The sequence below is a fragment of the Caretta caretta genome, chromosome 25 (genome assembly GCF_965140235.1).
Source record: "Caretta caretta isolate rCarCar2 chromosome 25, rCarCar1.hap1, whole genome shotgun sequence".
Lineage (NCBI taxonomy): Eukaryota > Metazoa > Chordata > Testudines > Cheloniidae > Caretta > Caretta caretta.
In genome coordinates this window covers 4,220,057-4,236,372 of record NC_134230.1, presented here as the reverse complement: position 1 = coordinate 4,236,372, position 16,316 = coordinate 4,220,057, and the positions used below count along the sequence as shown (strand labels likewise).

At 51.9% G+C, this 16,316-nt stretch overlaps 1 protein-coding gene across 1 annotated transcript in view; it reads left to right on the top strand.

Annotated features, from left to right (window-relative positions):
- Positions 1 to 414: 414 nt before the first annotated feature.
- LMNB2 (lamin B2) overlaps positions 415 to 16,316 on the top strand; it is a 102,020-nt gene continuing 86,118 nt past the window's right edge. The window contains exon 1 of the mRNA XM_048830707.2: positions 415 to 699. Coding sequence (XP_048686664.1) covers positions 499 to 699 — 201 coding nt within the window. The 5' untranslated portion in view covers positions 415 to 498. The remainder of the gene's footprint in view (positions 700 to 16,316) is intronic.

The window sequence follows — 16,316 nt, the reverse complement described above, 5'->3', positions numbered from 1 at the left end:
TAAGGTGGCCTCAGAGGGGTCAGCCTGCCTCATGAAAAGGCTTTTCACTTTTAGTCAGGTAAAAGGACACTCCAAAGTGCACCCTGTCCGGCTCCTGTCCGGGCCTGAGGAGCTGTGTGGGTGGGGACGGGAGGCTCCGCCCCTTGCCCAGGGCCACGGCACCTCCCAGCGCAGCCTTGTACGCGGGAAATAAGAATTGACAGATCCTGCGCGGAGTCAGACGCAGAGTTGCTGGCATCGGGCCACAAAATGGAGGCCAGGTTGTGACTACAATCCCCAGCATGCTCTGCGATAGGGGTTCCCGCCATCCTTGATTCCCCGCCCCCCTCGGCCGCTCCCAGAGCCCAGCCGCCAGCGGCCATCTTGGTGCGGAGACTTCATTTCCCAGGTGGCGCCGCGCAGTGGGGAGGCGGTGGCCTCCGCCATCTTGCCGTTCCCTCCCTCAGTGCGGCTGGATTGAATGAGCGCGCCGCTTGCTTGTCCCGCGAAGCGAGAGCCATGTCGGGGACCCCAAGCCGCGCCGCCCCCGGCGGGACCCCGCTCTCCCCCGCCCGCATCTCCCGGCTGCAGGAGAAGGAGGATCTGCGGCAGCTCAATGACCGCCTGGCCGTCTACATCGACCGGGTGCGGGCGCTGGAGCTGGAGAACGACCGGTTACTGCTGAAGATCTCCGAGAAGGAGGAGGTCACCACCCGGGAGGTAGCGTGGGGAGCGGGACGTGGGGGCCGCCGGGACCCGCCCGCCCTCCTTGGAGCCCGGCTGGCGGGGGCTTACCGGAGTGAGGGGCCGGGGGTCTCTGATCTGTCATCCCGCTGGACTGGGGTGGCCCGCCGGGGACACTGGGTGCTGGGGGGTGGTCTCGAAAGAGGGATACGAGAGAGAGATTGCGCCAGTTCTGGGCGCCGCTTGCCTCAGTGGGGGGTAGGCTGCACCCAGCCTGTGGGGGTCTCGCCTAGCGCGGCATCGCGGGGGGGGGCTGTGGCGGGGCTGCCCGGAGGGGTCTCGCCAGGCGCGGCATCGCGGGGGGGCGGGGGGAGGCTGTGGCGGGGCTGCCCGGAGGGGTCTCGCCAGGCGCGGCATCGCGGGGGGGGGGGCTGTGGCGGGGCTGCCCGGAGGGGTCTCGCCAGGCGCGGCATCGCGGGGGGGCGGGGGGAGGCTGTGGCGGGGCTGCCCGGAGGGGTCTCGCCAGGCGCGGCATAGCGGGGGGCGGGGGCTGTGGCGGGGCTGCCCGGAGGGGTCTCGCCTAGTGGGGCATCGCGGGGGGGGGTGGGTTGTGGCGGGGCTGCCCGGAGGGGTCTCGCCTAGCGGGGCATCGCGGGGGCTGTGGCGGGAGTGGCTGTTGTGGGGAGGCTGTGGCAGGACTGTGTATTGTCTGGTACCCGAGCTTTACATGTTGCATTTGTTTGGTGGAGTTGATCAACAAGCAAGAGGGAATGAACTTTCTGAAGTCTTTCAAATACCTTTAAATTGTAGTAATAGAGATTTGGGCTCTAGTTATGCGATGGTCATATTTGTGATCTCAGTAGGGAAGATTTTTGTTAACAGAATGGGAGCTGTGTTAGTCTGTATCAGCAAAACTATGAGGAGTCCTTGTGGCACCTTAGAGACTAATAAATTTATTTGAGCATAAGCTTTTGTGGGCTAAAACCCACTTGTTTTTGTTAACAGAAGTGTCTCTAAAACTACTTATGGGAGGTGATCAGATACAAGGGTCATAGGTGTGACTGTAAGAACCTAGCTAGATCAGTGAATAGTTGCAAAGTACTCTGTAATGTATAACTAGTGAGACAGGGTCGGGCCAGATGGCTATAGGAGAGTAGTTTTTTTTTTTGTTTTTTTTTTTGAAGCAAAAAAGGTATTTTTTTATTTGCATAACACACTTACACATTGCATATGCTGTTTTGTTTTGTAACACAGCAACCAATCACCGTTGTTTTCTCATTAGCTTCAGGGGAGGGAAGTGTTCAAGCTTGCCTGGGCCCAGAGAAGGGGTCTTCCACCCTTCCGAGTTACCTGGTAGTCCAGAGCGAGGGGGCTTCATCGACTCTCAAGGTCTGCCACCCCCTCGAGTTACCTGGTGTCACGCCCGAGTGTCACCAACAATTCCCTCCTCTGAAAGCACCCAACGAAAGGGGCAGGCTATGGGGTAGACAACCGGGGGGGGGGGAGGGGCCACGTGAACCCAGGTGTGAAAGGACCCCTCTAAGGTGGTGGTGTCTGCAGCAGCAAGGGCTGGGGCTGGGGTCCCTTACTCTCTCCCCCAATCAAAGGCTCAAAACAAAGGGAGTCGGACGGGGACACCGAGCAGAGAACTTCGGACAGTGCCCACCGCTCCTCAAAAGCATCAAGGGAGTTGGTGGACTCCGTCCGGATACGTGAACGGACTGAGGATCAGAAAACGGCCCCACAGTCACAGGAAACTCCATCGGCCAACCTCCTCTCTCTGGTTTTATAGATGGCCATTTTAGCCAGGACCAGGAGGAGGTTAACTAGGAGATCCTGCGATTTTGTGAGGCCACGGATGGGGAGTGCATAAATAAAAAGGTTTGGGCAAAAATGCAACCAAAAACGTAATAAAAGATTTGTGAGGAGCCAGAACAGAGGCTGCAGCCTGGCACGCTCCAAATATACGTGTGCCAGGGTTTCCCTCACACCACAAAAGGGACAAGTATCTGGGATGGGGGTGAAATGTGCCAAGTACGTGCCCGTGCTCACAGCTCCGTGAAGGAGCCGCCAACTGATGTCTCCGACGGGCCTCGGAACCAAGGTGGAATATAGGCTGGCCCACGGGGGCTGCTCACCCTCCAAAGGTGGCAGAAGGTCTTGCCACTTTGTGTTGGGGCAGGGTGTGGAGCACAAGCATGTATAGATGTTTCCTTGGCGTAGTTTGGAGGCATACCGGCTGCAGTTCATGCAGCCGGCTCGCCATAAAGGGGTGGGGGGGTCGATTGGGTCTACGGGGCAGGGGTCCAATTAAAAGGTCCGGCGGGCCTGGGGTAGAGGGTGGGTGGGGCGTGCCCTCGAGCAGGACCCAATCGAGGTAAGCTGTAGCAGCGGGTGGCAATGCGGCCTTCACCTCCTGAAGTACGCGCCAGGGGGTATGAGGTCTGGAGAGCCCCATGCGCCGAGCGAGCGTCAGGGGATCCAGCCAGCCTCCCCGGTCGTAGTCCAGGTCTCCGACTCTCGTGACTTCTGCCAGGATCAAGCTCTGGCGCACCGAGCGGGACTCCACCACCTGCACATGGAGCTGGGGTTGTGTAGCAGGGTCTCCGTGAGGAGATCTACCCCCTCGGTGGCCGCCACGGACCTGGTGGTTAAAAACAGTTTCCAAGTCCGAAGGAGGTCCTGGTAGAAGACTGGCAGCCCGGAGAGGTCTTGCGGAAGACAGAGATAAAAGAGCTGCTGGTCATATCGGAGCCCTCAGATGCGGCGCAGGATGGCGTGCACCAGTATGTTCCACGCCAAACTGCCTGCACCATGAAGGAGCCTCTGTAGGGCCTGGAGGCGGAAGACGCAGACCTGAGTGTGCAGACGCTTCAGGCCCTGTCCTCCTTCCTTCAGGGGTAGATGAAGAACCCCTACAGGGGCCCAGTGCGTTCCTGACCAAAAGAACCCCAGAATCGATGTCTGGAGGCTGGTCAGGAAACCTGGGGCCGGGACCAGGGTGTTCAGCCAGTACCAGAGCATGGACAGGACTGGTTGATTAAGCACCAGTGCTCTCCCTCGGAGGGAGAGACATCGGAGTAGTCCCGTCCATTTCCGGAGCTGCTCTATCACCCCGCCCTCTAAGTTTTCCCAGTTCTCTGGTGGAGAGGGATGCGTGGGAGAAAGGTAAACGCCAAGGTAGAGCAGCGGACCCGCGCTCCACCGGATGGTCTGAAGCCTGGGTGGGAGGGAGCTCACCTGCTGCCAGTCTCCTACCGCCAAGACAGAGCTCTTCACCCAGTTGACCCGGGCGGAGGAGGCTGCCGAATAGATGGCCAAGTCGCCCGGGTCCTGGACCATGAGGAGCACATCATCAGCGTACACAGACAGGACCAGCCGCAGCTCCGGCTCACGCAGCACCAACCCTGTCAACCTCCTGCGGAGAAGACAGAGGAAGGGCTCAATCGCCAGAGCATACAGCTGGCCCGAGAGGGGGCACTCCTGCCGTACTACTCGCCCGAAGTTGACCGGTTCAGTCAGGGTCCAGTTGAGCTTAACCAGACACTCTGCAGAAGCGTACATCACCCGGAGAAAACCCACAAACTGGGGTCCGAAGCCAAACGCCTGCAGAGTGCTCAGGAGGTACCCGTGGTCCATCCTATCGAAAGCCTTCTCCTGATCTAGGGACAGGAGGGCGAACGACAGACAGTCTCTACACCCGAGTTCCAAAAGGTCCTGAACCAGTAGTAGGTTATCAAAGATACTGCGGTCCAGGACGGTGTAGGTCTGATCTGGGTGGATCATGTCCGCCAGCACAGACCCTAGCCGCAGCGAGATTGCTTTCTCTATGATTTTGTAGTCCGTGCTGAGGAGCGAGACGGGACGCCAATTTCGTAAATCGCGGCGGTCCCCCTTCTATACAGCAGTAAGGCGAGCATAGCTCGCCTGCACAAAAGAGGGAGGACCCCGCTCTGCAGAGACTCAGCCCAGATGGTGACTAGATCTGGGCCGAGGACGTCCCAAAACACGCGGTAGAACTCCACGGTCAGCCCGTCCGTGCCTGGAGACTTATTAGTGGGCATACGACGGAGGGCTTCCGAGAACTCTGCCAGAGTGAGAGGCAACTCTAGCCGGTCTCGGTCGCTCGCGCTGACCGTAGGGAGCTCCTCCCAGAGCACTCTGCAAACGCCAGGGTTGGGCGGATCCGGGGAGAAAAGACTTGCGTAGAAGGCTCGGGCCCTCCCGCGCGTCTCCACCGGTTCCGTGAGGGGGGTGCCGTCTTCTGCCAGGAGGCAGGTGATGTGTTTCTTGGCCCCCCTCGTTTTCTCCAGGGCATAGAAGAAGCGGGAGCCACGATCCATCTCCCGAAGGAGGCGGATGCGGGATCGAACAAAGGCGCCCCAGGCCCGACGGGCTTCTCTTGGCACACTCCGCAGAGGAGCGGGTCCTCGGGGCTGGCGGCCAGACGTCTCTCCAGCTCTAAGACCTCCCGTTCCAACTGCTCTATTGCTGCATTTCTCTGTCGGCTGGTGCCTCGGGTGTAGTCGCGGCAGAAAACCCTGGTGCACACCTTCCCCAGGTCCCACCACCGCCGCGCCGAGGGAAAAGCACGCCGCTGCCCTTGCCAGGCCAGCCAGAATTCCAGGAAGGACTCCACGAAGCCCTCATCCTTCAACAGGCTTTTGTTAAAATGCCAGTAGGCCGGCCCTGGCCTCTCCGCACAGAGGTAGGCTGTCACGGTGGCTAGATGATGGTCAGAAAATGGGGCCAGCCGAATGCTGGAGGTGTTGGCTCGTGAGAGATGGAAGCGTGATAAATAAATGCGGTCCAACCAGGAGTGGCTCGACCGATGGGCTTCCACCCGGACAAAGGTGAACGTGGAAGTGTCATCCGGGTGGTGGTCGTGCCAGATGTCCACTAGGGAGTGATGTTCAACTATCTCCCGGAGGGTGTCCGCGGCACCCGGGCTCCACTCGGTCCCCAAGCAGTCCTGTTCCTTGAGGGTGGTATTAAAGTCTCCTCCCAGGACCAGGCACTCGTGAGAATCTAAGGCGCTGAGGAAGGCGGACACCTGCTGATAGAATCATAGCCGCTCTGGGCCCGATGTCGTGGCATAGACGTTAACGAGGTTAACCACGAGCCCCTCCATATGGACCTGGAGATGCAGCAGGCGACCCGGCATGGCCTCGGCGACCCCTAGCACCTCGGGCCGTAGGTCGGGGGAGAATAGGGTCACCACTCCAGCCTGTCGAACCGTGGCATGGCTAAAGTAGACCCTGTCCCCCCACTCCAGCCGTCAACTGTCTTCGGTGGTCAGATCTGTATGGGTCTCCTGCAGGAAAACCGCAGGTCCCAGGTGCTCTCCTTCCTTCGGGAGGGAGGGTACTCTGTGGAGAGCCATCCTACAGCCCTGGGTATTCAACGTTGCGATGGTAAGAGGTGTCATGGGGAGGGTTGGGGGGCTTCTCACTGGCAGGGACGCTCGCATCTCCCAGCGGGCTGCGCAGCAGTCCGTGACCCGTCCCGTAGGTGAGTAATTGTTCACGGAAGACGCGGACCTGCCAGTGGGCCGCGGCATCCTGCTTCCCCGTCCCTTTACCTTCCCCCATGAGGGCCCTTGTGGCCCGGAGGATTTGAGAAAAGTCCCCCCCTCGCTGGAGAGCAAGTTGTACCTTGTTGCAGGAGCCACAGACATCCTGTAAAAACTTCCGCAGCTCTCCTCGCAGCTCATGGGGGGTGGGGTTACAGTTTCCCGGTTGTTCCCCAACGGGGCCATTGGGGCAGCCATGTGGTCCACTAAAACGGACAAGCAGGGTGCGGACCCCCGATGGGGTGCCTGATGGGCTGGAGCTCCTAGGCCCGCCTCAAGCTCTGGGGCGATAGGGGGCAGTGGAGGGAAAGTAGCAGCTCCTAATGGGTCAGGATAGGAGAACACAAAGGCCGCTCCCTGGGGGTCATCAGTTGGGAAAGGGAAGGAGACAGCCCCGGGGGCAGCAATGACACTGCAGGAGGTAAATTGGATAGGGGCAGGAGCAGAGGCGAGGTTCTGGGTTTTGGGAGGCAAGCAGCTGGACGCTGGCGCCTCCTGATCATGCTCAAGGGTTAAGGGGGTGGGGAGGGAGGTCTCAGTGACGCTGGGCGCGCGCTCTGTGGTGCATTTAGTGGCCACAGCATCAGGAGGTGGATTATCTTCTGTAGGGCCCCAGCCCGGGAAGGAAGTCGATTGCGCTGCACCAACGAGGGGTGCCCCTGTTGACTCGTGTCCCGGCCGCGTGGCACCGGCTGTCACCTGAGCAGGCTCGGTGGTTGTCAGCGGGGTGCCATCAGCGGCTGGGTCGGTGGAGCAGTCCAGGGGCTCCTCGGAAGTGGGAGCGGAAGCAGCAGTTAAGGGGAGGGAGCATGGGGAAAAGAGGGGTGGAGTCAGGTCGCCCAGATCGAGATTTACTGGCAAAAGATTGTCCTCCCCCTGGGCGACCGGGGTCAGATCTAAGGCCTCGATCTCCTCGAACATGGAGGAGAGGACACTTTCTGCCGCCCCAGGGTTCTCCCCGCCGGCACCTTCCATGACAGTTGCCTTGGGTTTCACGGGGGCTTCGGGTAGTGTCAGGACAGAAGGGGCTTCCTCAAGGGTCTCGGAGGGGAGGGTCGTCGGGCCCCGATATTGTGTATATGTAAATGATAGCAGTTATGAAATCTATGAAAAGGTGGTACAGGCTGAGGCCCATGCCCGAGCCGGAGCACAGGTTGCCTATACTGCCCCCGAGAGTGATTGGTTACAAACCTTGTTTTCAGGCTGGGGTTTGTCGTTTTGGCTTGGTGGTTTATTTAGCCTGTTATTGAAACTTCTCTTTCCTGTATTGCTTGTATTAATGGTATTATGCTGTGCAGTATCATGTGTCAGGAGCCCTTTTGCAAAAGTTAATAAGTCATTCTCTTCAGGGCTTTCACAAAGTGCTTATGCAAAGTCCTATTGTAAAGAAATAAGTAGCCCAAGTGAGAAAACTCAGAGCCAAGGCTGTTGAGTGTTCTCAAAGGAGGGAGTAGTTGTTGGGGACACTGGGCATGGCCACTAGGTAACTCGAGGGGATGGAAGACCACGAGTGTCGATGAAGCCCCCTTGCACTAGGCCCAGGTGTCCTTGGCCCCCCCGTCCCCGCCTGGAGGCACTCGCAGCAGTTATGCATAGTAGGCCCAACTGTCCTTGGCGGCCGCCCCCCTGCCTGGAGGCACTTGCAGCAGTTATGCTGAGGATCTGCAACGATATGTTGCAGAGTCAGACTGCCTGAAACTAAACAAGGCCAAACAGGGCAGATATGGAAGAACAATGCTGAATAAAGCAGCTTTATATATGGTTTAACAGATGGTACAGAGAACAAGGGAACTAGCTGGTAACTGGATTGGCTGGCTATATGGATACTTAGGGCAGCTTGCTATTGGATAAGTATGCTGAAGAAAGGATGTATAAAAGCCTGTGTAACTTCCTGCTCTGTGTGCAGGATTTGAGATTCTATTCTTCCTGTAGCTTGTTTGCAGCTGCAAATAAACTTTTCTGCTTCTCCACCCCTTTGTGATTATTGGGTGACGCACACCAGGTAACGAACCCCTGCTGTTGTTCGCCTCTGGCACTGGGTGCCAGCAACAATTTGAAAACTCAGTCTGCTGAATATTATCCTGTTGAAATGGGTGCAACAACACTACATGTTTCAGAGTAGCAGCCGTTTTAGTCTGTATTCGCAAAAAAAAAAGGAGGACTTGTGGCACCTTAGAGACTAATCAATTTATTTGAGCATAAGCTTTCGTGAGCTACAGCTCACTTCATTGGATGCATGTGTAATTATGAGATTTTGTTGTATGATTGTTACTGAAATGTTATAATTCTGAGTAGTACCCATGAGCCATTTCCTCAGAGACAAAGATGCACTAGCACACCAGTGAAGTGCTAAAGTGCCATTACCTGCTTAATCAGAGATTTTCCAGCAGGGGAGTTGTAAACAGGAAATTTACAATTCGTCTGGAGGACAGTTTGGTGCTTTCATATGCCATGGAACTGCCTGCCCATGTGACCCAGCAAGGATTTTTCCAGTACACAAGGTTTGGAGAATAAGAAGGGGGAGGAAAACACTTCTAGCTACCTCTCCTTCTCTACACCTTATATCGCTCTTCAGGCATTCACTGATGTTATGAGCAGAACACTGAACTACTTATTCCTAGCATATGCGCAACTTCCCTCAGGTGGCGCATGACCAGGATTCATCACTGAATTTGGACCGCTGATTGGATCATTACCTTCCTGGGCTGTGTACTGATAAGGAGTGCAATGTACTCAGCTGGGAGTGACTTTGCATGCTGGTGGCTGTGAGTGAGCAGTATCTGGAGGGGTTCGCTGTTCCCTAGCAAAGCAGCGTAAAAGGCATCCCAGGCTGGAGAGCTAAGGGGACTCTGCAGTTCCGGTTGCAGCCTGGGGAATGTCGCAGCAAGAGATCAAAGAATATGTGGTTCTACCTCCTGCAGTGCACACAGAAACCACTACAATCTCCCTGTGCATTGGCAAGCTAACCATCATTCTCATTATATATAAACCACGTGATGGACAGTGGCCTCGGCCAGCTCTGCAAATTGCACAGTATCTTGCTGTATTTGTGGGTGACTTTAATAGTCACCACACAATGGGGCTATGCAAACAACATTGCAGGTGAAGAACAGACCAACTGGGTGTTGGCAAAGGGTATGCTCCTCCTTTGTGATTCTAAACAGCACATCACTTTCCATTCCACAGGGTGGGTCAGAGGATACTTTACTGACCTGAGGTTCATCTCTAAAGATGATACAGGGGCACACATGCCTGCATTGTGGATTGTCCTTAATGACTTTCCGAACAGCCAGCACAGACCAGTACTGACCCGTATTGGCATCCTAATCCCAGTTCTCTACTCAAAACCAGCATTGTGCTGGAACTTCAAAAAAGCAGACTGTACCACATTCACAATGACTACGGACAATACAGTCTCCCACGTTCTCTCCTCTCCCACCCTCCAATGCCAAAGACTTTTGACTGTTTTGCTGCACTCCTAATCTCAGTCACAAAGAACATCCCCTGGGAGACAGGTCACCATATGTTCCTTGCTGGGCTGCAGAGAGCCAGGAGCTCCTCCACAAATATGATGTGTAGGGACCCAGAAATTGGCAAAGCCCTCCTGGTGTCGCTGCATGCAGCAAGGCAGAAATGGTGGTTTGAATGTGTAGAAGGTCTAAACTTCACACACTGGAGCAGACACACTTGTAACCTGCTGAGACAGTTGCGGGCTACAAATACCACACATGCCACCACGCTGCAGGTGAAAATCGGTGCTATCGCTGCTAAACTTTTGTGGCTGTCAAAACAATTAGTGGACAAACAGTACCACAGCATCAGCTTGGGCAGGTGATGTCCATATGTATTCCAGTGTCCCAAAGAACCATTCACAGGTGAGGAGATTGATGGAGCCACTGTAGCCACAAATTTGGGAAAAGCAGCAGGAAAAGATGTCTGTTCTGAGTTCCTATATAATCTGGGTCTGCTGGTATGGAAATGTATGAAGCAGATTTTCACCAACATCCTGCAGACTGGTGAAATCCCTGGTGTGTGGTGAGAAGCCACTGTCATTGCACTTCTAAAGCCTGGAAAACCTGCAGATCACCCTTCTAGTTACAGGCTAATCTCCCTTTTGAGCACAAAGTGATGGAGTGTATGATTCTGAACCGAATGGGGCCCACTGTGAATGCCAGCCACCTCAAGAAAGAAGCCTCTAAAGTGAAGACTTGCATCAACATGATTCAGAAGTTAACTGGAACCAGCTGGGAATCAACAGGCCTGGTGCTACAAACTTTGGCCTTGGCCATGGTGTATTTAGTTGCAGAGTACTGTGCATTTTTGTGGACAAGAAGATGCCATAACGAACTTGTCCAATTCAGCTGTCTTTACACATGTGAATCATCATGGGAACTTTTTAAAATCAACACTTCTATTATGGGTTTCTGTATTAGCTGAAGTTTCAGTGTTTTGCTATCTGTCAAGATATAGCCATAGCATGAGAACGTAAATGTGCTGAAGACTGCCTAGACCTCTCTATCTGGGTAGCTATGGATAACATACCCCAATAATGCCTGAAATCTCAAAAACAGTTATGGACCACATGTGACTTCTTCATGTCTCTGGATCCAGCCAGGGAATGGGAAAGTGTGTGGGCATCATCTACTGACACAGTAATCCCAGGATACAAAATATATAGGAATGACAGAGTAGATCATGAAAGCATAGTCAAACTATCACAGAATCCAGATATGGATAGAAAATACATGCTTGAATAAGACTGTAACAGTAGGAATATACTACTGAGGACCTGACCAGGATGGTGATTGTGAAATGCTCCAGGAAATTAGTGGCTATAAAAATAGAAAACGCAATTGAAATCCCCCATTATTGCTATCCCCATATTGACTGGGTACATGTCACATCAGGAAGGGATGCAGAGACAAAATTTCTAGACACCATAAATGACTCTTGCTTGGAACAGCTAGTCCCAGAACCGACAAGGGGAAGAGGCAATTCTTTATTTAGTCCTAAGTGATGCAGAGAATCCTGATCCAACGAGTGAATGTAACTGAATCACTCGGTAATAGCGACCATAATAGAATTAGATGTAAAATCCATGTGTGTGGGAAATTACCACAGTAGCATTTAACTTCAGAAAGAGGAACTACACAAAAATGAGGAAGCTAGTTAAAAGGAACACTCATAAAAATGCCTGCAAGCTGCATGGAAACTTCTTAACACCATAATAGAGGCTCAAATGAAACACATGTCCCAAATTTAAAAACCTAGCAAAAGGACCCAAAAGGTGCCACCATGACTAATCAAAGTAAAAGAAGCAGAGGCAAAAAGACATCTTTTCTTAAAACCTGGAAGTTAAATCCTACTCAGTTTTTTTTTTTTAATTTAAAGTCAGAAGAGACTATCAGTACTGCCACCAGGGGTTTTTCCTGCAACCATGACAGCCTCCTGGGCAGAGATGGGGGTGGGGGGGCAAAGCAGCGGCCCTCCCTGCAGCAACCAGGGGCTCTGGTGGCAGCAGGCTTCATTCCCTCCTCACTCCCCCTTCCCCCCCCGCAGCTTCGGGCTGTGGGCTCCAGCCCCCTGGAATGGTGGAACTCCAGGTTTCAGCCCTCTCTGCGTGTGCTGCCAGCCCCCCCCCCTTCCTTCCAGCTGTGGAGCTCCCGCTCTGGGCTTCAGGAGGACTGGCGTTACTGGGTGCTGTCATCAAGAGGCAAGGAGTGGGGTGAGCCTGGGGTTTGAGGCTGCGGAAGGGAGTTGGGGCAGTGGTGGTGGGCAGTGGGGAGCCTTGGGGACCAGAGGCGATGGGTGGTGGGCCGGGGGAGGCAGCAGGGACCAGGGGCACCAAAATATAACTTTACATTTTTATTATTGAGTCTACCAAAAAAACCCAATGATTTGGACATGTATATGTACATATTAATTTGTTTTTCCTAAAGTTAATCAAGCGTATTAGGAAAATGTCTGTCCACCAGCAAAAATTGGTGGCTGCACTCTGAGACCACCAAAAATTTTGTGAGAACCTGACCTCCTGCACATGACAGGCCACAGAACCTCACCCACGCATTACTGTAATAGACCCCAACCTCTGGCTGAGTTACTGAAGTTCTCAAATCATGGTTTAAAGACATCAGGTTACAGCGAATCCACTACTTATACTAGTTTAAACGTGCAAGTGACCTGTGTCCCATGCTGCAGAGGATGGCAGAGAATCTGGGGTTTTTTGCCTATCTGATCTGGGGAAAATTCTTTCCCAACTCCAAATATGGCGATCAGTTAAATCCCTAGCATGTGAGGAAAATAGAAAGGAGCATAAACTTTGGCAAGTCAAGTGTAAAAGTATAATTAGGTAGGCCAAAAGAGAATTTGAAGAGTAGCTAGCAAAAGATTCAAACCTACAGCAAAAAAAAATTAGTACATCTGAAGCAGGAAGCCTACCGAACAATCAGTGGGGCACTTGACTTTCAAGGTGCTAAAGGAGCAATGAAGGAAGACAAGGCTGTTGGGGAGAATCTAAAATTCTTTGCATTGGCCTTCAGAGTAGAGAATGTGAGAGAGTTTCATAGCAGAGCCATTCTTTTTAAGGGTAGGCTCTTTAGGACCAGGCTGAGGTGTCAATACAGGAGATTTTTGAAACAAATTGATAAAATAAACAGTAATAAATCACCAGGATCAGATGGTATTCACCCAAGCGTTCTGAAGGAACTCAGATATGAAATTGGGTAACTACTAAGTGTGGTATATAACCTATCAGTTAAATCAACTTCTGTACCAGAAGACTGGAGCATAGCTAATAAGACACCAGTTTTTTAAAAAGGCTTCAGAGGTGATCCTGGCAATTACAGGCAATTTACAGTACCAGGAAAATTAGTAGAAACTATGGTAAAGAACAGAATTCAGACACCTAGATTAATACAGTTTATTGGAGAAATGTCAACATGGCTTTGGTAAGGTATGATTTACCTTTACAAATCTATGATGATTCTTTGAAGGGGGTCAACAATCATGTAGACAAGGGTGATCCAGTAGATATAGTGTACTTGGACTTGCAGAAAGCCTTTGAGAAGGTCCCTCACCAAAGGCTCTTAAGGAAAGTAAGCAGTCATGGTAAAAGAGGGGAAGATCCTCTGATGGATCAGCAACTAGTTAAGACAGGAAACAAAGGAGAGGAATAAATGGTCAGTTTTCAGAATGGAGAGAGGTTTAATATAAACATAACTGATCTGGAAAAGGGGGTAAACTGAAGTGGCAAAATTTGCAGACTATACAAAACTACTCAAGATAGTGAAATCCAAAGCAGACTGAAGAGTTACTGAGGGATCTCACAAAACTGGGTGAGTGGACAAGAAAATGGCAGATAAAATTCAATGTTGATAAATGCAAAGTAATACACATTTAAAAGCATACATATGATGATGGTGTCTATATTAGCTGTTACCACTCAAAGAGATCTTGAAGTTCTTGTGGATAATTCTCTGAAAACACCTGTCGTGTTGTCAAAAAAGCTAAAGAATATTAGGAAAGCAATAGATAAAAAGAGAGAAAATATCATCATGCTGCTATATAAATCCATGGGATGCCCACACCTTGAATACTGCATGCGATTCTGGTTACCCTATTTCAAAAAAGATATACAGTAGAACCTCAGAGTTATGGACACTGCAGGAATGGAGGTTGTCCATAACTCTGAAATGTTCATAACTCTGAACAAAACGCAGCTCTGGCTCCAGCAGTTCACACTCTGGGCCAGGTTTCAGAGGCAACTAAGCAGCTTCCTTGCAGGCAGCTTCTTTCCCTGGCCTGGGCAAGCTTGTTTCCCTCCTGGCTGGGAGGGGTGGTGGTGAAAACAGCACGTCACCCTCCCGGTGGTGTGGGGGTGAAAACAGCACCCATGGCTTACAAGAAAGTAGTGCATACCCCAGTGCTGCTCTTGCTCTGGTTGCCTTGGGCTGGCAGTGGGGGCTCACAGCTTTGTTTGCAAATCTCAGCAACCTCCTAGCTGTAAGTGAGCGCCTCGTGCATGGAGGTGGAGGTAGGGTGGGGATAGGCAGCCCAGATGTGCTTATCTTTAAGGTGCAATACAAGCACAGTACGGTATTTGCTGGTTTTTTGTCTGCGCTCCTGCCTGATTGGTTACTTCTGGTTTCACATGGTGTCTGGTTAACCGGTCGGTCATTAACTCATGCTCATATTTTTGAGGTTCTGTTAGAATTGGAAAAGGTACAAAGAAGGGCAACAAAGATGACTCAGGCTATAGAACAGCTTCCATATGAGGACAGATTAAAAAGAATCATAGAATATCAGGGTTGGAAGGGACCTCAGGAGGTCATCTAGTTCAACCCCCTGCTCAAAAGCAGGACCAATCCCCAATTAAATCATCCCAGCCAGGGCTCTGTCAAGCCTGACCTTAAAAACTTCTAAGGAAGGAGATTCCACCACCTCCCTAGGCAATGCATTCCAGTGTTTCACCACCCTCCTAGTGAAAAAGTTTTTCCTAATATCCAATCTAAACCTCCCCCACTGCAACTTGAGACCATTACTCCTTGTCCTGTCATCTTCCACCACTGAGAATAGTCTAGAACCATCCTCTCTGGAACCACCTCTCAGGTAGTTGAAAGCGGCTATCAAATCCCCCCTCATTCTTCTCTTCTGCAGGCTAAACAATCCCAGTTCCCTCAGCCTCTCCTCATAAGTCATGTGTTCCAGACCCCTAATCATTTTTGTTGCTCTTCGCTGGACTCTTTCCAATTTATCCACATCCTTCTTGTAGTGTGGGGCCCAAAACTGGACACAGTACTCCAGATGAGGCCTCACCAATGTTGAATAGAGGGGGACGATCACGTCCCTCGATCTGCTCGCTATGCCCCTACTTATACATCCCAAAATGCCATTGGCCTTCTTGGCAACAAGGGCACACTGCTGACTCATATCCAGCTTCTCGTCCACTGTCACCCCTAGGTCCTTTTCCGCAGAACTGCTGCCTAGCCATTCGGTCCCTAGTCTGTAGCTGTGCATTGGGTTCTTCCGTCCTAAGTGCAGGACCCTGCACTTATCCTTGTTGAACCTCATCAGATTTCTTTTGGCCCAATCCTCCAATTTGTCTAGGTCCCTCTGTATGCTATCCCTGCCCTCCAGCGTATCTACCGCTCCTCCCAGTTTAGTATCATCCGCAAATTTGCTGAGAGTGCAATCCACACCATCCTCCAGATCATTTATGAAGATATTGAACAAAACCGGTCCCAGGACCGACCCCTGGGGCACTCCACTTGACACCGGCTGCCAACTAGACATGGAGCCATTGATCACTACCCATTGAGCCCGACAATCTAGCCAACTTTCTACCCACCTTATAGTGCATTCATCCAGCCCGAACTTCTTTAACTTGCTGACAAGAATACTGTGGGAGACCGTGTCAAAGGCTTTGCTAAAGTCAAGAAACAATACATCCACTGCTTTCCCTTCATCCACAGAACCAGTAATCTCATCATAGAAGGCGATTAGATTAGTCAGGCATGACCTTCCCTTGGTGAATCCATGCTGACTGTTCCTGATCACTTTCCTCTCATGTAAGTGCTTCAGGATTGATTCTTTGAGGACCTGCTCCATGATTTTTCCGGGGACTGAAGTGAGGCTGACTGGCCTGTAGTTCCCAGGATCCTCCTCCTTCCCTTTTTTAAAGATTGGCACTACATTAGCCTTTTTCCAGTCATCCGGGACTTCCCCCGTTCGCCACGAGTTTTCAAAGATAAAGACTGGGACTGGTCAGCTTGGAAAAGAGATGACTAAGGGGGGAATATAATAGAGATCTATAAAATCATGAATGTTGTGGAGAAAATGAATAGGGAAGTGTTATTTACTTCTTCCCATAACACAAGAACTAGGGATCAGCCAATGAAATTAATGTGGAGCAAGTTTAAAACAAAGGGAAGTTCTATTTCACACAATACACAGTCAACCCTTGGAACTCGTCAGTGAATGTTTTGAAGTCCACAACTGTATAACAGGGTTCAAAAAGAATTCGGTAAGCTTGTGGAGAATAGGTCCATCAATGGCTACTAGCCAAGATGGTTAGGGCCCCACA